The 25,315-nt window shown below is 44.1% G+C and overlaps 1 protein-coding gene across 4 annotated transcripts in view; it reads right to left on the reverse strand.

Moving 5' to 3' along the window:
* Positions 1-2,615: 2,615 nt before the first annotated feature.
* LOC141069240 (carboxyl-terminal PDZ ligand of neuronal nitric oxide synthase protein-like) overlaps positions 2,616-25,315 on the reverse strand; it is a 78,033-nt gene continuing 55,333 nt past the window's right edge. For all 4 annotated transcript variants that reach the window (XM_073558709.1, XM_073558703.1, XM_073558696.1 and 1 more), the window contains exons 8-11: positions 22,630-22,761; positions 21,612-21,777; positions 21,161-21,410; positions 2,616-3,230 (exon numbers count right to left, since the gene is read on the reverse strand). In XM_073558709.1, the coding sequence (XP_073414810.1) occupies positions 2,720-3,230; positions 21,161-21,410; positions 21,612-21,777; positions 22,630-22,761 (1,059 nt within the window). In that variant the 3' untranslated portion in view covers positions 2,616-2,719. The remainder of the gene's footprint in view (positions 3,231-21,160; positions 21,411-21,611; positions 21,778-22,629; positions 22,762-25,315) is intronic.

Below are 25,315 nucleotides of genomic sequence, written 5' to 3' on the forward strand. Positions count from 1 at the left end.
CCGCAGGTATGCCTTCAGAGTCTCCCAAACAGTCAAACTAGATGCTGAACCCAAATTAAACCTGAGATGTTCCTGTATCTCAAAGCTAAAGCTATCATTCTTATCCACTAGCTGCAGCCAAAACGGATTAAGTCGCCATAACGGTTTAGTTTTCAATCTATTATCCCCCCCCTTGATTGTAATGGACATGGGCGAGTGATCCGACACTGTTCTCGGCAAATAATTAACATCTAAAATTTTTCTCAGCAGCAAATCATCACCCATAGCCAAATCAATGCGTGACACTGAGACAAAGGTAGAGGAGAAGCATGAATATTGGTAGACATCAGGATTACGACTTCTCCATAAGTCAGTCAGGGCTAGCTCATGTAACAAAACTCCGAAAGGCGTACGATTACCTCCCGGTTTCAGGGGTGCATGATTCCCTCTATCCCAGTGGGAGTCCAAAACATTATTAAAGTCCCCCACCAACATATAAGGGACCCCCAGAAAGTCCCTCAACATGGTATGAATTTTATATATAACTTTGCTGCTATAAGGCGGGGGGATGTATATAGAAATGAGTATCATTATCTCAGCAAAGAGTTTGCAGAATAGAAAGACGAATTGCCCCTCCGTGTCCACCACCACCTGATTGCATGTAAACTGGGCACCTGAACAGACCAGTATGCTAACTCCCCGGGAGTATTGAGTACGTGGAATGATACCCATGTTGTATCCACCTCTTATTTAATATACCAAGTGTCTCAGGAGTAAGATGCGTCTCTTGTAAGCATACAACAGTTGGCTTCTGATCCATTATAAAGGAAAATATGGCCTGTCTTTTTACTGGGGACTTTAGCCCTCTAATATTCCAGCTAAGTATTTTAACGTCACCCATTCTCAAGTCGATATACAGTCAGTGCCAATATCCACCGTGTCATAGTAGAGCTTACATTGTTGTGCACAAAAGTTACATAGGACCCGACAAACCCCTAGAACCCCCCCTCCCCCCCCAGAACTCTCCCCAACATGTCCCCCGGCAGTGCCAAAGGTATTTCAAACAAGGGCGATGTTATTCCCTTCCACATCAGTCAACGGGCGTTTCACTTCCTAACTGCTGCCCACACATAACAGGATGAGTCCCCATAGCACATGGCAACCATCTATAGCAAAACGACAACATGTCGAGCAGTTTCCTGCAACAGAACCGAAAGTCAAGACACCAGACAGCGCAGAAGTGTCCAAAGTAGCAAATACATCATCAGCCGCATTCCCGGTCTTCCTCATCCTTCCTCAGCTGCTGTTCATTCAGATCCAGCCAGTCCATAGCATCTTTAGCATTCAGAAAAAAGTGAATTTTGTTCCGGGCCTCGACCCGCAGCTTGGCGGGGAATATCATAGAATATCGGATACCTATGGCCCTTAGATGTTTTTTGATGTCCATAAATTTAGCTCTCATTCTTTGGACTTCTGGCGAGAAGTCAGGGTAAAAAGAAACTCTGGAGCCATCAATAGAAAGGTCAGGATGTTCCCTTGAGTATCTAAGGATATTATCCCTGTCCCTATAGTGGAGAATTTTAGCCAAGATAGGTCTCGGTTGGTAACCAGGAGGAGGAGGGCGGGTAGAAACCCTGTGAGCACGTTCCACAGCATATAAATGAGTTAGATCAGTTCCTATTTTCTCCTTAATCCAGGCTTCGATAAAAACAGTAGGATTTTTGCCTTCATAACGTTCAGGCATGCCAACAATGCGGACGTTGTTCCGTCTAGACCTGTTCTCTAGGTCATCAGTTTTGGCCCACACAGCAACCATATCTCTTTTAAGTTCTTTATGATGCTGCGCTGACTTAGACACAGTACCCTCCACAACTCCGACTCGTTTCTCAAGTTGCCCGGTTCTGTCTTTAACGGTGTGCAGTTCATGCCTCACATTTTGCATGGATTCTTGTAAATAACCCAGCTGAGTGAGCACAGAAGAAATAGCAGACCCACACTGCATAACTGCTGTCAGCACATCTTTGATAGTAGGTTCAGTTGGCATTTGCAGCTGCAGTGCTTGGAGCTGGCTTTTGTTTTGCTCCACTAGTTCTCCCCAGCTGGCTGCAGCATTCTGCTTCTCCCGACCTCCAGAGCCTGTGGCCTCCTCCTCTCCCCTCTCTCCCACCTCCGGATCCATACCTTCACCTGCAGACTCCAGCTCTTCATCTGTCTCCTGGAGGGACTCGCGCTCTGCCTCCTCCACTCTGGCAAAGCGTCTCAGCCGGGCTGCCACCTCCCTGTTCCTGGCCTCACTGTCTGCAGCTGCTTCCTCCAGAGCACGCACTGTATTAGCAGCGCCATCTTGGGACCCAGGCCCCAGCTCATTAGTCACTCTTCTCTGACCTTTTTTTCGCATGATTTAGGGCTAGAGGCTGAATGTCTCTGTCCAGCGCCACCCGCAGGTCTCAGGAATGCACACAGATTAGTTACTGACCGTGCTGTGGGGATATAATGGCAGTAATCAGTAGCTGTGTGTGGGAGCTCAGCAGACCCACGTCCTCCTCACATGCTGCTAGGCCACGCCCCCCGCTATTGCCATTTCTAATGTTTCCTAACAGCTGCCAAGGTCAGAATGTCAAGCTGTAGTCATCCTGGCCCTTGTTCGGCTTCCTGTTTATTAGGCTCCGAAAATTTGCTAATTTACACCTTCATTATTACTCAGAAAATTCAGTTCTTCACCTCTGTGCAACACACTCATTCAGTTTCCATTCTTAATGAGATGCCAGGGCTTGTGACAGCTCCCGTGATCATCCACATCAATGTCTGGGATGTTGTCTTCGGAGAAGCTGATGTGCAGGCAGGTGTCGCTAGCAGTGGAGAATGGTAGGGTAGGTTCATTGCTCCGAGGCTTCTCTAGTCCACTGCACGTGGTCTCATCAGGTACAATGGTGGCAGTATCCTCCAAGTTGTCATAACTGCTGGTGATGGAGAGAAATATTCCATTGTGATCTGTGCACATCTGGAAAGACTGTAAAGGGGAGAGATCTCCGTTTTCAAAGTCTGGGAAGTAGCAGTTTCTGCAGGGTGGGCTGGCGCCCTTAGGAGAGGAGGGGGTGACAGCACAGGACGTGATGGTGGTGAAGCTGGTCAGGATGGTGCTGCTCTCTGATGATTTGGACTCTGTTGCTTCTCCAAGGTAGATCTTTGATAACCTTTTCCTGGCGACTGGTGGAGGGGGAGGGATCATCCTCGGAATAGAAGGAAGAGGCCTAGGAAATAAAGAGAAGAGAGTGTCTGAGGTTTGGTGGCAAGGTGACGTATGAGACGTTAATTGACCCATTGGAAACCACTGTACATAAAAATAGAAAACAACCTTGAGCGGATCACCCGGGTTTTGCAATATTTCACCCTAAATAGTCCTTAAAGGGAATGTCACAGTTTTTATATTATATAATTATATTTAATACACAACGAAAAGTGTTAACTTTTTATTCTGTATCCGCTGGATGCGGTCATTTGTAGGTAAGTGTCTGACCATGATACTTTTACACCACAAGTATTGCAGCCAATGGCCAGAAGAGACTGCGGTCGGTGTCTGACCACATCACCTACATTGTGGCTACCTAATCTGTGAATTGGGCACAACCCCTGAAGAGTCGACATCTCTGGGAGGAGTTAGGTGCCATATTATAGTTGTCCAGAGCTGTGATCTGAGCTAAGTTTGCTTTGTCACTACTCACAGTATTTAGAGGGGAGCGTTGACAGGTGGTTCGGGCAGCAGTGGTGAGCACAGGTCTGTAGACTGGCAATGTACTACAAATATCAGATTAGTAAGCTGTTTTCACTGCTGGAAGAAGTAACCTTTACAGTCCCGTTCTGAAGGGTGGGAATAAGGCTCCACACACTGACTTCTGCCAATGTAGAGAACACCTCAGTATCATGATAGTTGTACAATATCAGGCTCTGCTCAGTAAAAGGCCTCATTCAGCTGTACCAAATTCAAGGACATCTGAATGAGGCTTTACACTGGCTGAGTAGAACAACATATCTAGTCCCATCATGTGTGATACAGGCTGCCGAGTCATATATATCATATTTTTCAGATTATAAGAAGCACTTTTTCCTCAAAATTTTGGGGGAAAAAATGGGGGTGCGTCTAATAATGTGGATATACCTTACTGGCCACGGTGGAGCAGGGTCCCAGGGTCACTGCTGGAGGAGGCAAAAGTGGAGCGTTGCCGCAGGCTGGGATGAGGGTGTCTTACGACCTGCACCACTGCGGGTGTTCGGTGGTGCGGGGGGCTCTGATGACATTTTGTAAAAGCCCAGAGCCCCCGCACTTACATGGTTTACTGTGCGGTGGACTCAGGAAAATAGCTGCCGGGGCATGGGCAGATAGAGATATCAGCACCAAGATCTCGGGAGATGAGATCTCAGTGCTGCAGTTTTCCCGGAGTCCACCGCACAGTAAACTGTGTAAGTGCAGGGGCTCTGGGCTTTCACAAAATGTTGGCAGAGCCCCCGAACATTGAACACACCCTCATCCCAGCCTGCAGCAACACTCCACTCTTGCCTCCTCCAGCAGCGACCCTGGGACCCCGCTTCATCGCAGCCAACACCCCCGATAAGCAATAAGACGCATGGATTATAAGAAGCACCACAACAATTCAAAAAATTTTTTTTCCTATTTTTCTCCTCAAAATTTGGGGTGCATCTTATAATCCGCAAAATACTATACATATATATTCCATCATATGCAAAAGTGTGCTGCGCTATGTATTTAATCGCATCATGTGTGATGCAGTCCGCTGTGTTGTGTGTCTAATCCTATCACATGTAATACAGTGAGCACGTTCACAGTGTGAACTAACAAGATTGGCGCTGCCAGCCATCCTAGTTACACCGTTCACATCTCAGTATCACATTGTAGTCACCAACAAAATGTCTCTGCACAGTTTCTCCTATATCCTCCTGCAAACGACCAAGAGGGAAAGAGTGACATCAAACACATTGAGCAAAGCTAGCCCTCATTTGATAGTCGTAAGGCGACCTAGCAATACACTAGGTTTTCACGTCAATTTGCAGGAGCGACTCGCTCCAGTTTTATAAGTGGCAAATCTAAAGACTATTTAAATTTTAAAGCATTAAAAAAAAGATATTATAAATTAGAATAATGATACTTTCCATTTTTTCAGTTTTTGAAAAGGATTTTGATGACATTCCCTTTGAAGTAATACTATACATAAAAAGAACTCATAGATGTGCTGCAGAAGACAACGGGTTAATCTGCTCATCTGAACACCTGTCTCTTTGCCAAAGGAGTGGAACTTAATCTCAACTTGTTGCACACAATAGAGGGGGGAGGCTCCTGCTGCAGCCAAACATGAGAGGTGATATGGCTGATCTCCTGGGACAAATATTTATCATTTATAATATCAAAATTGAAAGGAGACTAAATTCAGCTTTGTTCCCTGCACAATCCATTTTACATAATAACTATGTTACTAAGGTTGAAGGAAGACTTTAGGTCCATCTAGTTCAACCCATATCCTATATTTAATCAATAGATCTTGGAATAAAAATAAATTTCCACAATTGGATGTGTTCAAAAAATGCTCCTGTGACGAGATAATCTTATAATTGGGCCCCTGCAGTGTACTGTGTAATGGCTGTGTCTGACCATGCAGGAACATGGTCTGATCATACATCTCCTGGGCAGGAGAGGACGCAGAAGAGTATACAAACAGGGCAGCATGGGATTGCAGTTAATTCTGTGAGTTAAAACACTGTAGGCGTACATGTCCGAAAATTAAAAGGACAACAGAGCACATGTTCACTCTGTCGGCATCATTAAAGTCTATGGCCCCCCCTCGGCACATATGCCCAAATCCTATTTTGTAGGGGGTTCAGACGTAAGCTCCGACGGGAACAATGAACAGGTGACAAAACGCAGTGTGAAAGCACCCTTTGCCTTTGTTGATGGACACTAGAACCATGGGTGTATGTTGCTGTCACCAGGAGGCTGACATGGAGAATTACAACCCAAGAATAAAAATTGGTTTCCCCTCAGCAGCCGCCAGCTGGTAATAAAGGCTTTTCAGTTGCTCAGAAAAACAGGATAAGCAGAATTTTTTTTTTAAATTAACAAATACAAAGACACCCAGTGAAGAACATGAACAAAAGGGAGGCTGAGGTGTCCACGATGAAGGCTATGAGAAAGGATTTTTGTACTTGCCATAAAATCCCTATTTTCTAGAGTACTTCATTGGGGGATACAGGAAACATTTGGTGTTCTACAGCAGTCCCTAGCGTGGGAAATTTGTATAAATGTGAAGCAAATCCCTCAGAAGATGATGTGAACAAGAGAAAAATGTTAACGGAGCACCAAGGCGCAGCCTTAAAAAGCAGCGAGATTTATGCCCCTGGGCAAAGAGCCCAGAAAGCTCCCACTGCCCAAGTGAAAGGAGCCCTGACTCCCGGGCCCAGGAGATTTATTCTTGGATTTGTTCTGACATACTAGAAGCTTATAAAGAAAGCGGGTAAAATAGATGCTCTAGAGGCAGAGAGCCCCTGGTGGGGACTTTCTATAATGACAAACAAAGCATTTGAAGAAAGCGGTTACCTTCAGGTCATGACCGCTCTTACCAGATCCAAACATTGTAAGAATTTCTCCAGAAGGGCAGAGGGAAGGAACAAAGGAGCAGGACACAACACCACCTTGTGCAGGTAAAGGTCAAGAAAAGGAGAGCGGGATGACAGGACTGCCAGTTCAGATACTCGCCCGATAGAAGTTATAGCGATCAGGAACGTCACCTTCCAAGAAAGCTAGAGCATTGGTTCCAAAGGAGGGCACCGTAACACACGGAGCACCAGATTACGATCCAAGGGAGTCTGAAAAGGAGGAACAGAGTGCTCCACACCCTCTAGAAAAGTCATGACTTGAGGTTTTGAATCCAAATCTTCCTGGAAGAGAATTAATAGGGCCAAGACCTGGCTCTTAACAGAACTGAAGGATAAGCTGAATTTGAGAACCCCTGCAGAAGACTGTTTCCAAACCAACTTTACAATCTGCTAATGGATAGGAAGGGAGGAACAATGAACAGAATGAGGGGAAAGTCTAGCCACCATATCAGAGACTGTCTCACATGGGGTAAGATGGAGAAGGGTCAAGAGAGAGGACAGATTTGTCCGAATGGGAATACAGATCCAGCTTTGGAACCGAGATGGCATCACAGGCACCGTGTTGAATAGCATTCACAGGAAGATGATCTACTGAGCTAGGATCAGAGATGACTTTGAATGATTGATGATCCATTTGCAACAAGACAGCATGTCCAGTGTGATTTGCAGACTAAGTTCTCAGAGTTAGAGGAAGCCTAGACCAGGATATCTAGGTAAGAAATTCGGGGAGCTGTGGCCAGTCCACAGAAGGATGGCACAAATTGAAAGTGGGACTGATTGACAGCAAAATGGAGAAACTTCATTTCATCTCACCCTGAACCCCAAAATATTAATTTGTTCTGGGATGCCCTTAGGCATATTTAAGGGGATGTTTGTCCTCTACAATTCCTTATAGTAAACGGATGACATCAAGGGAAAATGATGAGATGGAGAGGCGCCTAAGAGATTCGGAGGCAACTTATATCGCTAACCAGACAAATGAAAATAGAATTGTGTGGTTGAACTCCTAAAGATTATATACTCAATATATTGATATCAAATCTAAACGTAAACTATTCTTTACACGTCAGTCATACCCCTTCTCTTGTACAGCACCATGGAATCAATGGCGCTATATAAATAAATAATAATAATATTTTGAACTGGGGAGTCAATCCAGCAAACTACTGGCATTTATAGTGCGACAGCACAACACTTCTAATACCATACTTCAAATTCGAAAGCCTTATAATTCGATAGTAACCACAACTGATGACATACTCCAATGTTTCCATGATTACTATAAACATTATATAGCTCCAAAAGGTAGTTTCAGTACTTTGGAATGTCTTGAATACTTATCAGATGTGGAGTTCCCCACATTAGGCCATACGCAAACTTTTCTGGATGCAGACTTTACTATAAAGGAAATAAATGGAGCTATTGCAGATCAAGCCTCTGGGACAGCACCTGGGCCGGATGGGTTTCCCATAGAAATGTACAGGAAGTATCGGGATGTTTTGGCGTCACTCCTCCTAAAGGTGTTTTGGGAAACTTGGGAGAGAGGCTCTCTGCCAGACTCCTTTTATGAGGGAAATATAATAATTCTTAAGAAAGAGGGGAAACACCCCCTTGACTGTGGATCATATCGCCCCATATCGCTGGTAAATGTGAACTATAAGATCTTCACTAAGATCCTGGCCACTGGACTGAATTAGGCGATACTTGAAATAATACATCCAGACCAGACTGGTTTCATGCCTGGGAAGAATACGTCTATTAAATATTAAGAGGGCTCAGTCGGTAGTTCAGTACAGCTCCCTGGTGCCAGATAAGAGGGACTTTGCATCGCTAGATGCAGCTAAGGCCTTTGACTTCCTTGAGTGGTCCTTCTTATCCGCATGTTTACAAAAATATGGTTTTGGCTCTAAATTTCGGAAGTGGATGGGCGCGATGTATACGAAACCAAAAGCCAGAATAATAATTAATAACTATATCCGAATCACTCTTTTGCAAGGGGAACACGTCAGCGGTGTCCCCTCTCCCCAGCCCTCTTTGCTCTCGCGATCGAAGCACTGGCGATACGTGTAAGATCCACTTCGGTCATTAAGGGTATAGATATAGCGGGACGTATGGACACCATTGGCTTGTATGCTGACGACATGGTGATATTCATGTATAACACAGAAGAAACACTACCACATGTGATTGCCACAAGAGACAAATTTAGTAATTTGGGATTATATATAAACTGGGACAAATCCGCTTTAATGCCTCTCTTCCACGGTCCAATAAATCACCTTGAAATGTTATGATCGATATGTTGAATGTAATGTATCACTTTGAGCTATGCATAGCCAAACATAGAATAACGAACAATGAACCCTTTTTTTTTCCCCCTTTTCTTTTTAATTACCCCTTAATTGTCCATAGGCCTCGCAAGGGAGCGAGGATCTGTGGGATTGAAGTCTGTACCAATAGCTCATTATGCAAGCTTGTTGTTTTACCATAATGAACCTGTATACATTACATCGGTTATGTACCAAATAGGTTTGTTTGTTGCAGTTTAACAAACAAAGAAAAAAAAAAAAAAAACCACGGAGAAACTTATGATGCGCTTGGAAAACGACAACGTGGAGTTCGGCATCCAGAATGCCACTGACAAAAGAAATTCGCTGGGTTCAATGGAGGCAACAACTGAGCGAAGAGACTTCATCTTGAATCAACACACAGAAACTCTTGTTCAGCAGCTTGAAAGAAGCGCGCCCATTAAGTTTTTTATTCATTAAATATATGTATATGCATGTAATGTAGTGTGAGTATTAATATACTCACATATCGCCGTTTGCTGGGAGAAGGCCGAAGCAACAGGGTGCAGGCAGCACAAATTGACACAGGTCAGGAATTTTTGCTTACATTACATGCAAAGAACTCAACTAGTGAGGGTCGAGTGAATGAGTGTCTAGCTTTTTCTGTGTGGACACAATTAAAAGGAGAGAAGAGACAGACAAGATGGGATTAATGGGTGCCAGTAGGGAAGGAGCCTTGCTGGAAGAGTTGTGTAGGATTCCAGGGCAGACAGTTTATCAGTCCTGGTGTCCTGCTCTGTGGGGCTGAGAAGTGGTCCAGGTTGCAGGAGTCGTGGAATCTCCGAGACTCCACAGGAGATGCTGGCATGACTGTTGGATGCTGCAGAGAGAAGAAATGGTAGTGCCCGGGAAGGGATGCTAAAGAGCAGCAGAATCGCCCACACGAGTGTGTGATTGACCAGTGATGGAGGAGGGTGTGGCCTTCCGGCTCAACTAGGCCGCAACTGAACCTGGGAACTAATTTGAGCCCGAGGCTCCAGGAGGATGCGGAGGATGCAGGAAGGGATTGGAAGAATGGTGGAGTCTAGATGGACCCTCAGAAGGAAGACAGACGGCTGAAAATGGAGGAAAAAAAAAAAAAAAAAAAGACGACAGAACGAACATCGCGGGGATGGCCTGGGAGCTGCAGCAATTCAGCAAGCTGTGGGGATAAGATCCACCTGCCTGTCCTGAAGATTAGTCCACTCATGATCCGCATCCAAAGAGAGGATTTTTGCGTCATTCACACTCTTTGTTCTGGGGGATGAGTCAAGAGAAAAAGAGAAAAGGGCCATCCGCACCAGTGCCATAACGCCAACTATGTTAGAAGAAATTAAAAACACATGGAACATGCACAAAAATGAACAGGTCAGAAAGAAACTGTTCACACCACCTGAAGACTGAGACACAGAAAAAACACACAGTATGACAAACGTGCATGAATACTCTGTTGTAAAATATATGTAACAATAAGCAGCAAGTGCTAGTAAGAGATAACAAAAACAGGGTATTCAGTGGATACGTTTTTTGCAAAAAATGTATACCACGCCACTCCACCACGTCACGGTAACCCTTCTCGGAGCAGTCCTATCTAAATTTATTTAAAACCTGATCATGTGAACAATACCTACATGAGCAGGATTCAGAAAGGCGCTGCACGGTATGGGCACGCTGGGCAAAATGGCTTTTTATGTGCATGTCCGACAAGAAAGAGGCGGGGATCTCCCAAAGCTTGCATAGGCAAGAAATAAATGGAATCGCAACGCCTTTCTGAATCCTGCTCATGTAGGTATTGTTCACATGATCAGGTTTTAAACACATTAGACAGGACTGCTCCGAGAAGGGTTACCGTGAAGTGGTGGAGTGGCTTGGTATACGTTTTTTGCAAAAAATGTCAACTAAATACCCTGTTTTTCTTATCTCTTACTAGCACTTGCTGCTTACTGTTACATATATTTTACAACAGAGTATTCATGCACGTTTGTCATACTGTGTGTTTTTCTATGTTAGAAGAAAGTAGGAATTAGTCCTACTGGTAATGGTGTTTCCAGGAGACCATCATAACAGCATCACCAGGAGGTAGTCCTTCATATCCTTGATAGGGACAGGAACACAGAAGAGGTTAAATAGCCCCTCCCCACCATCATCCTTCACTGATTTTCAAAGTACCACACCAAGATGGATGCAACAAATATTTTATTGAATTTCCTCTCTACACATGTTCATATCACATATCAGGCAGGAAATCCAAGGGAGGGTATATAAGGGATGCGGTCATGATGGACTTCTGGACACACCATTACCGGTAGGACTAATTCCTACTTTCCAGGACGTCCCTCCTGACAGCACAACCAGGTGAAATGCCAAATTACTACTAGTGCAGGATTACTGCTTGGAGGACATTCCTCCCAAAGGCCGTCTGTTGATTTGACAGAACGTCCAACTTATGTCTGCAAAAGGTATTTAAATTTGACCAAGTCGCAGCTCTGATCCACAGACGCCCCTGCGCCCTCAGCGAGTGAGCCTTGAGGTATTCCGGTGGAGTCTTTCCCGCCGAGACGTACGCTGTGCTAATTGTGGACTTTAGCCATCTAGCCAGCGTAGATTTTGACGTTTTCTTTGTGTTGTTTCTTTGAGCTTTAAGTATTGTAGAACTGTCCTCCTTACATCCAAGGGTTGGGAGAGAGTTTGTTCTCATTACGGTAATTTTGACAGAGCAGGTAACACGATTTCTTGGCTTCTGTGAAAGTCAGTAACCACTTTGAGAAGAAACTCTGGATCCAGCCTTAGGATGATACAGTCCACTTGAATTTTTAAATATGGGTCCCTTATGGAAAGGGCCTGGATCTCACCTATACGCCCCTCTGAAGTTATCGCCACCAGGAAGACTGCTTTAAGTGATACAGACCTTAGGTCTGCTTGGTCCAGTGATTCGTATGGACTTTTGCGTAATTCGTTTAAGACTAAGTTGAGATCCAAGGGGGGCACCGAACTTCGTATTGTAGGTCCACTACGCTGAATATGAGAAATATCTGGGCCTTGAGTGGAGATTGGAGCTCTACTTTATGAACAGAATTTCTTCCTGATCTTTAGATATACAATGGGGAGAAAAGTATTTAGTCAGCCACCAATTGTGGATGTTCTCCCACTTAAAAAGATGAGAGAGGCCTGCAACTGACATCATAGGTACACACCTATGAACGTCAAAATGAGAAAACAAATCCGGAAAATCACCTTGTCTTGATTGGCAAGATTTATGTTCCACCATAATTTGCTAAATAAGTATTTGGTCACCTAAAAACATGCAAGGTTTCTGACTCTCACAGACCTGTAACTTCAAGAGGCTCCTCTGTCTTTCACTCATTACCTGTAGTAATGGCACCTGTATAGCCAAGGTTACCAGCTTCCTGCTCTTTTGGATAGCAGAGATGACCGATTCTGACAGACCATTTGATCTCAGGATCTCCCTCTCAGGATCCAGGCTGACAGCTGTAACATATGAACAAGCCAAAAGAAAAGGAGTCTAAATCCACCAATAAAATTACTTCATTATTAGTATTCACAAAAGACTGTATAAAATACATAGACGCAAGAAAACAACCATGAATATGACAATGAGTTACAGAGAGACTAAAGGGGGTTTTACACATAGCGATATCGCTAGCACGTCACCAATTTTGTGACGTTATAGCGATATCTCTATGTGTGATACTTACCTCCGACCGGCTCCCCCGCTGTCCATCGCTGATCGCGCAAGAATGTCCGGCTTCATTTCTCGTCCTCAGCTTCCTGCTGTGACGACGAGCGACGCGTGGAGGCGGGCGGGAGGACGTCTGGATCGCTGTGTGTGAAAGGTGAGTATCGTGCGCTGCTGCATCGCTGTGAGGTCTGCCTGTGTGACAGCTCACTAGCAATCATTTAGCGATGCACCAGCGATCCTGACCGGGTCGGATCCCTGGTACATCGCTAAATGTAAAAGGGCCTTTAGGTGCAACTATGTGCAGGGCTGCTAACAGCAAATAGAATTATCATATCTAAAGCCAGTGCCATTATGCTCCAGAGGTCCCATACATACTAATTAGCATAGGTGAAATAATCCCCCAGTGAGGTGTGAGTTACAAAGTGATCCCCTGCTAATAGTACTCAGGTCATAATCTCAAAGTCATTGCTCACCCATTTGCTGTCAGGACCACCACACACTGCACAGTGATACAGTAATTCTATTTGCTGTTAGCAGCCCTGCACATAGTTGCACCTTAGTTTCTCTATAACGCATTGTCATATTCATGGTTGTTTACTTGTGTCTATTTTATATACAGTCTTTTGTGAATACTAATAAAATAATGAAGTAATTTTATTGGTGGATTTAGACTCCTTTTCTTTTGGTTTGTTCATATATGTATTGGAGTTTTCCATGGGCTAATGCCCACGTGTGGTGTAGACTATTAAGCATTCACCACTATTTGTGATGATTTCTGCTACTGGGATTTTGTATTAACAGCTGTAACATCCCTAGATTTTGCTGGAAAAGAGGGCCTGCCTCAGAAGGTCCAGTAGAATCATAGAATCATAGAATCGTAGAGTTGGAAGGGACCTCCTGGGCCATCTGGTCCAACCCCCTGCTCAAAGCAGGATTCGCTAAATCATCCCAGTTAGATGTCTGTCCAGCCTCTGTTTGAAGACTTCCATTGAAGGAGAACTCACCACTTCTCGTGGCAGCCTGTTCCACTCATTGATCACTCTAACTGTCAAAAAGTTTTTTCTAATATCTAATCTGTGTCTCCTCCCATTCAGCTTCATCCCATTGCTTCTAGTCTTTCCTTGTGCAAATGAGAATAAAGTTGATCCTTCTACAATGTGACAGCCCTTTAGATATTTGTAGACAGCTATTAAGTCTCCTCTCAGTCTTCTCTTTTGCAAACTAAATATTCCCAAATCCTGCAACCTTTCCTCATAAGACAGGGTTTGCAGACCGGTCACCATTCTGGTCGCTCTTTTCTGAACTTGCTCCAGTTTGTTGATGTCTTTTTTAAAATGTGGTGCCCAAAATTGGACACAATATTCCAGATGAGGTCTGACCAAAGAGGAGTAGAGGGAAATAATTACTTCACGTGATCTAGACTGTATGCTTCTGTTAATACATCCTAGAATTGCATTTGCCTTTTTTGCTGCTGCATCACACTGTTGACTCATATTCAGTCTGTGATCTATTAGTATACCCAAGTCTTTTTCACATGTGCTGTCACTTAGCCCTATTCCTCCCATTCTATATATGCTTTTTTCATTTTTATTGCCCAGATGTAGTACTTTGCATTTCTCCCTGTTAAAAACCATTCTGTTAGTTGCTGCCCACTTCTCCAGTTTATTTAAATCTTTTTGAAACCTCTCTCTCTCTTCTCTAGTATTAGCTATCCCTCCTAGCTTTGTGTCATCAGCAAATTTAATCAGTTTACCCTCAATTCCTTCATCTAAATCGTTGATAAAGATGTTGAACAATACAGGGCCCAGGACAGAGCCCTGTGGTACCCCACTTGAGACATTCTTCCAACTGGATGTGCAGCCATTTACGACCACTCTTTGGGTCCGATCACTAAGCCAGTTATGAATCCACCTAACAGTTGCCTTGTCCATTCCATACTTAGTCATTTTTTCAATAAGGATTGTATGAGAGACTTTGTCAAATGCTTTGCTGAAGTCAAGATATACTATATCTACAGCATTTCCTTGATCCACCCAATCAGTAATACCATCATAGAAGGAAATTAAATTAGTCTGACATGACTTATTAGTTACAAACCCATGCTGACTCTGTTTAATCACTTCATTCTTATCCAGGTATTGACATACATGTTGTTTAATAATTTGTTCAAAGATCTTTCCTGGTATAGAAGTCAGACTCACCGGCCTATAGTTGCCTGGGTCCACCTTCTTCCCCTTTTTGAAGATAGGAACAACATTTGCTCTTCTCCAGTCTTCTGGCACTTCTCCTGTTCTCCAAGAATTTTCAAAGATTATGGAGAGGGGTTCAAAAATTTCTTCTGCTATCTCCTTCAGTACTCTGGGGTGTAATTCATCTGGACCTGGAGACTTGAATACATTTAGGTTAGCTAAGTGTTTCCTCACTATCTTTCTGTTTATAGATATCCTGGATTCTTCTATTCCCTTAATAGGACAGTGAATAACAGTTGATGTTACATTTCCTTTCTGAGAGAAAACAGATGCAAAATAGGAATTTAAAAGTTCAGCCTTCTCAACATCCTGTCTTACCATTTCATCATTTTCATCCTGTAAAAATCCTATAGCATCTTTGACTTTTCTTTTACTTTTGACATATCCCCAAAATCCTTTATTATTGCTTTTGACATCTCTTGCAAGCCTCAATTCATTTTCAGCTTTAGATAATCTGATTTGTGCCTTGCAGGTTCTGCAGACAGCATTATATTCTTCTTTAGATATGCCTCCTTCTTTCCATTTTATAAACATTTTTTGCTTCCTTTTTAGCATGTGCTTAAGTTCTGTGTTCATCCATCCTGGTTTCCTTAAATGCTTCCTATTCTTCCCTCTTTTCGGAATTGTTAACAACTGTGCTTTGAGAATTTCATTTTTCAAGATTTCCCATCCTTCCTGGACATTTTTGTCTTTAAGGATATCCAGCCATTGGATCCCTCCAATTCTCTTTCTGAATCCCTTAAAATCTGCCTTTCTGAAATCTAACCTTGCCGTCTGAGTCTTCACAGGTCTTCCGCCTCTAGTTATCCAAAATTCTAAAATAGCATGGTCGCTACCTCCTAGGGTCCCAGCCACTTTTACCTCCTCAACCATTTCCTCCCTGTTTATAAGGATTAGATCCAAGGTAGCAGTTCCCCTTGTTTTCTCCTTTACCTTTTGGAAGATAAAGTTGTCAGCAAGAGAGGATAAGAATTTCCTTGACCTGTTAGTTTTGCCTGAGAGAGATTCCCAACAAATGTCTGGATAGTTGAAATCTCCCATGACAACTATGTCATATTTTTTGGAGAACTTGGCCATTTGATGCATAAAGAGTTCATCCATATCTTCAGCTTGCACAGGCGGCCTGTAGTAAATGCCTACAATGGTGTCCTTTCCATTGTTCTGTCCTTGTATTCTTACCCAAACAGTTTCCACAGAACTCCCAGTCTCTGAAGCTTCAATCTCTGTGCAGATATACGCATTTCTAACATACAATGCGACACCCCCTCCTCGTTTATCAAGTCTGTTTCTTGCAAATAAGTTGTATCCTTCTAGTCTTGTATTCCAATCATGTGTATTGTCCCACCAAGTTTCAGTGATTCCAATGACATCATATTTCTTTTCCTGTGTTAGTAGTTCCAATTCTCCTTGTTTGTTGCCCATGCTTTGTGCATTAGTATAGAAACATTTTAGTTTGTGATTGGTTTCTCTTTCTCCAATATTTTTTTTAATTAGATTCTTTCGTCTTTGTTCTTCCTTTCCACTTCTAATAGCAGAGTTCTCAGTAGCATTTGTCAGGTGTATGGCTTTTTCTGGTCTTTTGCTTCCCTTCCCATGTTGTTCTAGTTTGGGAAGGGAAGCAAAAGACCAGAAAAAGCCATACAGTCTTGATGGTAGGAGAATTGGGTCTTTAACGCCATCCACCTCAATAGGGAAAACCAGCTCCTTTTGGGCCAATAGGGGACTATTAGGATCACAGCTGCCCGGCTCTCCTAGATCTTCCTTAGTACTCTCGGTATTAATGCGAGTGGTGGGAAGACGTATGCGAGCTCCATATTCCAGTTCTGTACCAAGGCGTCTACCCCAGTCGGGGGTTGTCGCCTGGATTTATTGAAAATAATTCTTGTGTCTGCTTTCCTTCTGGAGGCAAATAAGTCTATTTCTGGAGCACCCCAGTGCTGGGTCAGCTGATAAAAGACTTCCTCGTTTAGAGACCATTCCAAAGGTTGAACCTTTTTTTCCCTGCTTAGAAAGTCTATCTGATTTTTTGAGCCTCTCAAATGCACTGCCGTGATAGATTTCACAGTGCTTTTCGCCCAGGAAAATATTGCTTCTGATATCTCCTGTAAGTGACAGTGCCTCAGACCTCCTTGATGCAGGAGGAAGGATACTATGGTAGAATTGTGTGGAAATATTCTGATGTGTCGATATTTTAGCTCTTCTTGGCATCTCTTAAGTGCTTCCCAAACAGCTCTGAGCTCCCTATGGCTCGAGGACCTGTTGCGCACTGATGTGGACCATGTTCCTTGGAAGTAACGTCCTGTGGGCTCCCTAACCTCTGAGGCTTGCATCCGTAGTGATGCTTACGCACGGCAACACTTTCCAGGGCCTTCCTTTCCTGAGATTTGCTATTTTGGTTAACCAAGGCAGAGACTGCTTTACCTCTCCGGATATTAACATTGTTGTCCAGAAATGCCTTTTGCCGTCCCAGGCAGAAAGGATCTCCTGCTGTAGGATTTTAGAATGGAACTGACTCCATTGAACGCTGGGAATGCATGAGGTCATTAAACCTAGAATTGTCAGTTTCCTGATGGAGATGTACTTTCGCTTTTGAATAGCCTGTATCTCCTCTCTGTATGTTTGTGGAGAGGAAGGAATGAATATTCCTGTTTGGAATCTAGGAGTACACCCAGAAACACAGTCTTCGTTTCCAGCCCGAGACTTGATTTTTGCAGGTTTACTAACCACCCCAACCCCTCCAGGACTGACATGGTCGCTGTTAAACATTCCTCCATCTGCTCTGGCGAGTCTGCTACTAGGAGTATGGGACGATGAGGAAGTTCTTTTCTCTTAGGAAGACCATTATTTCCACCATAAGTTTTGTAAAAATTCGGGGCGAAGAGGAGAGACCGAACGGCAGACAACGGAACTGGAAATGCTGTGCCATCCCCTGGTTCTTCATCGCAAACCTGAGGTATTTTTGGTGCGAGGTATGGAGAGGTACATGGCATGGTAATAGGCACTCAATTCAGCATGCTCATCACGGAGTACATTTTTTTTTAACAGAGGTATGACCGACCTGAGTGACTCCATTTTGAACTGTTTGTAGACCACTCACCGGTTTCAGATTGATTATTGTTCGGTACTCTCCTCCTGCCTTTTTTATGGAAAACAGACTGGAATAATGTCTGTGGAATTGTTGGGAATATGGCACCTGAATTATGACCTGCAATTCTATAAGTTCTTCTATATCTTTTAGGAGTCTCTGGTGGACTGCTGGAGACTGGGTAGAAGTTAGACAGTATCTCTTGGGAGATAACAGGGTGAATTTTATCCTGTACCCCTGAGCAACTGTCTGCAGAATCCATGGATTTTTGGCAATTTCCTGCCAGCCTCCCAGGAAGTACTGAAGTCTCCCCCAACGCCTCTGGCGTTATTGTCTGTTGAGTATTGGTCCCGAAAGAAGCCTCTACCCTTGCCACCCTTGGGATAGCTCCACCTACCCGACTTCCCCTTCCCTCTATAGTCCTGCCTGGGATGAGAGCGAGTCCTCCAAAAAGGACAGTATCCTCTTTGGTTTTTCGTCGGGGAAGCCTTTCTCTTTATCAGATGCTTTTTCAAGTAATTCATCCATGACTGGTCTGAACACGTGTAGGCCAGAGAAAGGTATCGAGCATAACTTATTTTTTGACTGGGTATCCCCTGTCCATGATCTTAGCCACAAAGCTCGCCTTGCCACGTTTGATAACACATTGTTTCTTGCTGCAAACCATACTGACTCTGAAGCATCTTCCATGAAATCGGTCGCCATTTTCAGCAAAGGTAGCCATTTTAGGATTTCTTCCCTGGGAGTCTTGTTTTTAATATGACTCTCTAGCTCATCCACCCCATAGAATCATTGACCTGGCTACCGAGGTGGCTGCTATGTTTGCTTTCAGACGAGCTGCAGACGAGTCCCAGGACTTCTTAAGGAAGTCCTCCAATCTTTTGTCCATCGGATCATTAAGACCAGAGGAGTCCTTGAAGGGGATAGCTGTTTTCTTAGACCCTGGCTACCGGTATGTCAATTATTGGTATTGTTTCCCATACCTTGGTCTCTTCTGGATCAAAAGGAAAACAGAACTTAAAATCCCTTGGGACCACTAGCTTTTTCCTCAAGTCCTCCCACTCTTCCAGTATCATTGCCATTATATGATTATGAACTGGAAAGACCCTGCTTCTACGGGTTCTTAAGCCCCCGAACATGTCATCCTGGACCGTCAGCGGTTCAGTGGAGTCCTCGATCTTCATGGTGCCCGTAATGGCTAGTAAGAGCACGTGTTTTCAGTGGAAAACAATTATCTTTTCCGTTCTTCCGGAAGCACTACTGAGGAAACCTCTCCTTCGGCAGAGTCCAAATCAGAATAGCCAGACACTTCTCCTTCCTCTGAACTTGGATCCATGTCCCATCTGGGACTCTTAGGACGGCATTAGAGCGGAAACTGTACTCTGTACCTCCTCCCTAATCATGGTCTTTATACTGGTTAGTAGTGAGATTTGCTATTCCTTAAGTAATTTGGTAATGCATCCCTCACAGAGCTTCTTATCATCGCTCTCTGGGAATCTGGCATTGCATATGGCACATCGGTTAGCCTTCCTTTTGGACGCTGAGGTGGACCGTCTAGGCATCTGTCTTGAAAGACAACATATGAAGAAGGCCCCTGTAGCTAGCTATATGGATCTAGCGCCCTACCAACAATTCCTTACTACACCTTACTCACATGGTCCAAGGATGGTTCTAAGGACTAGACTTAAGAACGGCTAGCACTCTCCATACTAAGTCAGGCGTGCTGCCAGCTGTCCCGCCTTTAAGTAGTGAGCCTTACCCAGCTTCAGGACATCGGATTCGTCATCCTTCTGAGCCTAGCTGCTAATTCCAAATGATGGTCTGCAGGTGTTCGGCTGTCCTTCGCACGCTCCACCTAGAACGCACGCGGGCCACAGTAGAAACGCCGGCATCAGGCACCATCTTCCCGGCTTGGTCCCTGATGCCGTGCAGACACGACCCCAAAAGCTGCGTTACCGTCGCACCCACTGATGACGCGTTACACCGGAAGTACACAGGGGAGCGCGCCGCCGCCTGGAAGCCGCCCGAAGACCTGAACTAGCAGCTGCTACCCAGAGCCCTCTTGAGAGGGATACAGCAGATTCCGGGAGCGCACAGCTCGACCGGACGCTGAGGGACCTCTCGGGTATCATCGTGATGCCAGAGCCTGCCCGCTGGACATGGTCTCCACAGCCCCAGAGCCCTCTAAAGAGGGATACAGCTGTTCCCGGGAGCCCCCAGCTCGACCGGACTCTGACGCCTGGAGGCAATATCGGTGTGGCTCTCAGAAATGCAGCGCCCTAATCTTTGCACCTTGGTGCTCCACTTCTGCATCTGTCTCTGATAAGAACAGGAAAACTACTGAAGGGTGATGGTGAGGAGGGGCTATTTAACCTTTTGTGTGTTTCTGTCCCTATCAAGGATACAAAGGACTACCTCCTGGTGGTGCTGTCAGGAGGGACGTCCTGGAAAAAAGGTCTTGCCGGCTTGGACAAGAGAAGACACAGTCTTAGACCTGGCAAAACTGTGCTCTGTCATTTGCGTCAGGAAAAACCATCGCCCGCTGTTCTTTTTCTGAAGATACAGGAAAAAGATTAGGAAAATAAAACATGTATCATTTAGCAGAATTTGTGATTAATGCCTGCACCCATCATGTTAGTTGTGATTATTAACAAGATAAACTCTGATCCTGAAGTGTAAACGGGGCTCAGGAACGTCATCTGCCCACATGACCGACCTGATTAGTGAGAAGCTTATTCACAGCACTGGTTGTCACTTTTGGTTTTATAACAATTACATATAAGCTTCAAAGTGGTTTTATGGCAGTTTTTGAACCAAAGCCAGAAGAGGATTCAGAGGGATCCGTCTTTTATATTCCCTGATCGTGCACCTCCTGCTGAATTCACTTCTGGCCACTGCTCAAAAACCTTGGTGTGCAATTCCAGCCTGGAGCCAAATGACTGGAGGCTACAGTGTATGTCATCTTAGGATGAGGATGGCAAGTTGTCTCCTCTAAGACAGCGGCCATCACATTTCTGATTAACTGAGGGCAGTGAATGTGCAGATAACATCATTTGTCGTCTTTCTAGGTGTCAGAGAAGGCTGTTCACAGCTGGGGAGTCCCTTCTTCCATTTTCCAAATTGTGCCTTGATTTGAGTTTAGACAGACATCACTTACATGTCCTGATCCACCCTCTGTACTTTGGGGACCTTTGAGCCCTCCTCCCGGTGAGTTACCACTGCCGTCCCTCCTTTCTCTAGGTTGAGGAACGGTTCTCCCATGGTCCCGTTCATCGCAGGGCCAGCATTTTTGTGCACTGAGGCTGGGGTGGACGTGTATGGAAGATTGATTTCCAGACTGTACAGGTTCTTCAAATTTAGGGACAGAGACTGAGCAAGTGCCAAGTTATGTAGAGACCCACGATGAACTGTAAGAGAGAAACTGATCAGAGTCACAAGGGGCATGACATTGAGCAGAGTACCCCACCACTCAACATCCACGTCACATGGCCAAGTCAAGCTTCCCTCCACATCACTTGACATACACCCACCCCTCCTAAAATACACATCACCAGTGCACACTACACATCCTGCCCCCATAGTGAAGCCAGGAAGCAATGGACGCTTACCAGTGCTGTTGAGCTCAGACCCGATCTCCAGCTCCTTTAACTTTTTCACCAGCTGTGACATATGCTGTAACAAATCGCCGTTAGTCTGCAGCAATTGTCGCACTCGGGACTGAGATTCTATACGAGCCATAGTCTCTGCCGCAAGCTGATCCTTCAACAACTGCGCCTGGAAAACAGAAATCACAAGTCACCCCCAAATCTGCTGCAGGATGCAAAAGTCAACCATCTGGTGGATGATTACGCAGGTCTGAAGCAATCCTCATGACCAACGAAACTGCAGGTCAGATGCTAAAGGGACACCCCAAGCTGGATATGTCATACAGCGTGGCCAGCTATCTAGTGTATGCCCTAGACCATGCTCCTCGGGATTACCTGTGGGATCTGGTGTATTGTCACATACAGGCCTCTCCGGAGATTCACAGCCTAACCCCCATCTCATCAGTACAGCGCCATTACAAAAATCAATGTCCTATAATGTTTATGCGCAATATCCAGCTGGTTTGCAGCGAGCCTCTGGGTACAAAATCAGAGGACCCTCTCTATTAAACAGGACACAGAGCAGCTCTCGCATGACTTGGCCATCTATGACACAGATAGTCCTTGACATGTATGGGCTGATCGTATGCTCATGAATGACCGCCATGGAAAGTGGTAAAAAGCTTGAGGACTGCCTAGTACATGAGCCATAAATACTGGAGATGGGAGGCCCCTCCAATGGGACTCACAGCTAAACATGGGAGAACCATCATGAGGGAGAACTGGTGACATGGACCGGAGAAGGAATCTAACCAGACTCCTAGAAGCCTGTACATCACTGCGGTGGGTAAAAAAAAGAGAAACCTTACGCAAGCTGCAGTACAGCGTAGAGCCAATAGAGGGCATCAGAAATGTGCGAGGTGCAGCCGAAAGAGGTAGCTGTGTTCTAGCAGCCAGAGAGCCTCAGCTACACTGACTGGAGTCTCAACTGCACCACCTCCAGCCAATACTCACCATTACTGGAGGATGGAGTAGTGCTCACCTGGGCTACAGCCACCTGTGTCTGTTGCTGCTGCTGCAGGAGTTGATGGTGGAGCAGCTGTAGTTGGTGTTGAAGGGCCAAGGGTGTCAAAGACGAGAGAAAAATGGAGGAAGAGTTTGCTGTCCGGAGCTCCTGTGAATGAGACACAGATGAGAGAGAACCTGTCAGAATGAAGATCGGATCCTGTGCCTGCTGGATGGACAGTCACCACTAGATGGCGGCACATGAAGAGTGAATGGCACATGCATGTCCTCTGAAGTAGAAGATCAGAGCAGGAGTAAAGCGGCTGCAGAACGAGGTGACAGAGGCGCCTGTCCTACACATACAGGAATTGTACATAATATTACATACGTTAAATCTATGACACTCCAACCTTCACACTAACACCCAGAAGGAAAAGTTGTGGAATTATGGAAATTTCAGGGTCAGACAGACAGAAATCCCAGCATTTCCAGCCTTGGCTGCTATAACAGAGACTATTAATGGTCATCTGAGGAAGGTTCTGCACTCAATGTAAAAATCATTAAATTATTAATAGAAAAAAAGCACGGACGGCACCGCTGTTACCGTGTAATTCGCTGTGGCATGCAGAGAACCAAAAGCTGGGAATCCCGGGTGCCGGACCTGGAAATAAACAATCCTTGGAATCCATACAGAAGAAAAGGCCGCACTCTCCGGAATGAAGAAATATCTCACAGGTTTATTGACACATAAAATACATGTCAAGCCGGGGGAGTGACATACAGGGTGCAGAAAAGGTTGACAAAGGCCGTTTCGCGCTGTTCAATCGCTTCAACAGGTCTAACGGTAGAAGGAAGTGACGGGTTCATATAGAAGTCTCCTCCTTCCACAGCTGATGTCTAAGTGACAAAAGTGAATTAAAACAATGCTGAGATGCATTAAAACATACAAAAAGGACTAATTCAAATCACTGCTCAAATAGAGCAAAGAAACATAATTATCTTGAGAGATTAATAAACATTTTTTCATAAATAGGACACTATTCGAATGAGAAAAATTCCCATAGCAAAATTCACAGGATACAACAAAATATGTGAAAATATGGTATAATATGCTTTATACTTCTATTAATTGTATATGTATATTTTTGTTTATACAACCAATTATATACGTTATCCATCCAATATTATCAAACCATCTACCTATCCAAGAGGAGATATGCATGGATACTATTACATATACATATTAACCTATATCGGAGAAAAAAAAAATACCTGAATTTCTGTATAACAATTATACCGAAAGAACACCAATGAAAATACCTGCAGAAGAATCATATCAAAATTACGCAAAATTCTACGGACTGTCGACCACAAAAAGAATCAGAAACGACAAAAAGATGAAAAAAAAACGAAAAGACCTTACAGAAAAAAACGTGTATGCAGAAACCTGATCTTAATAGTAAATAGAACAAACAGTTCAGTAAAACTCATGCTTTTACAAAAAAAAAAATGGCCATATCTATCCTATCATTAAATCCGGTAGGACCTGTCGCTTGTGCACTCATAATCCACCTAGTCTCTCGTCTTAACAAGATTTTATTCAAATCCCCTCCCTGCGGCGGTAACACTACATTTTCAATGCCTGCAAAAGAGAGGATATTTTACTGAACTGTTTGTTCTATTTACTATTAAGATCAGGTTTCTGCATACACGTTTTTTTTTTTCTGTAAGGTCTTTTTTCATCTTTTTGTCTTTCTTTCTGATTCTTTTTGTGGTCGACAGTCCGTAGAATTTTGCATAATTTTGATATGATTCTTCTGCAGGTATTTTCATTGGTGTTCTTTCGGTATAATTGTTATACAGAAATTCAGGTTTGTTTTTTTCTCCGATATAGGTTAATATGTATATGTAATAGTATCCATGCATATCTCCTCTTGGATAGGTAGATGGTTTGATAATATTGGATGGATAACGTATATAATTGGGTGTGTAAACAAAAATAAAAATATACATATACAATTAATAGAAGTATAAAACATTATTATACCATATTTTCACATATTTTGTTGTATCCTGTGAATTTTGCTATGGGAATTTTTCTCATTCGAATAGTGTCCTATTTATGAAAAAATGTTTATTAATCTCTCTAGATAATTGTTTCTTTGCTCTATTTGAGCAGTGATTTGAATTAGTGTTTTTGTATGTTTTAATGCATCTCAGCATTGTTTTAATTCACTTATGTCACTTAGACAGCAGCTGTGGAAGGAGACTTGGTGTGATGTGATTTCTATATGAACCCGTCACTTCCTTCCACCGTTAGACCCGTCGAAGCGCTTGAACAGTGTGAAACGGCCGTTGTCAACCTTTTCTGCACCCTGTATGTCACTCCCCCGGCTTGACATGTATTTTATGTGTCAATAAACCAGTGAGATATTTCTTCATCCCGAAGAGAGCGACCTTTTCTTCTGTGTGGATGTAAAAATCATTAAAATACACTGCTGGAGGCTCCTGGTACACTGGAGAAATGGCCGCATCTCCGGATCCATGACAAATCACTGTTAGGCTGGAATTGAGACTAGAGGGGGTCTAGCTACTGGACACAATCCCCCCCCCCCCCCCCCCCCGACACACACACCATAATCCCTAGGAGCAGGATTGGTGTGATGTCCTCTCACATGGTCTCTTTATGCCGTTGTCCACGTGGTCTTGTAAAATTAAAAGAA

The sequence above is a fragment of the Dendrobates tinctorius genome, unplaced genomic scaffold (genome assembly GCF_039654945.1).
Source record: "Dendrobates tinctorius isolate UK_male_01 unplaced genomic scaffold, ASM3965494v1 ptg000013l, whole genome shotgun sequence".
Classification (NCBI taxonomy): domain Eukaryota; kingdom Metazoa; phylum Chordata; class Amphibia; order Anura; family Dendrobatidae; genus Dendrobates; species Dendrobates tinctorius.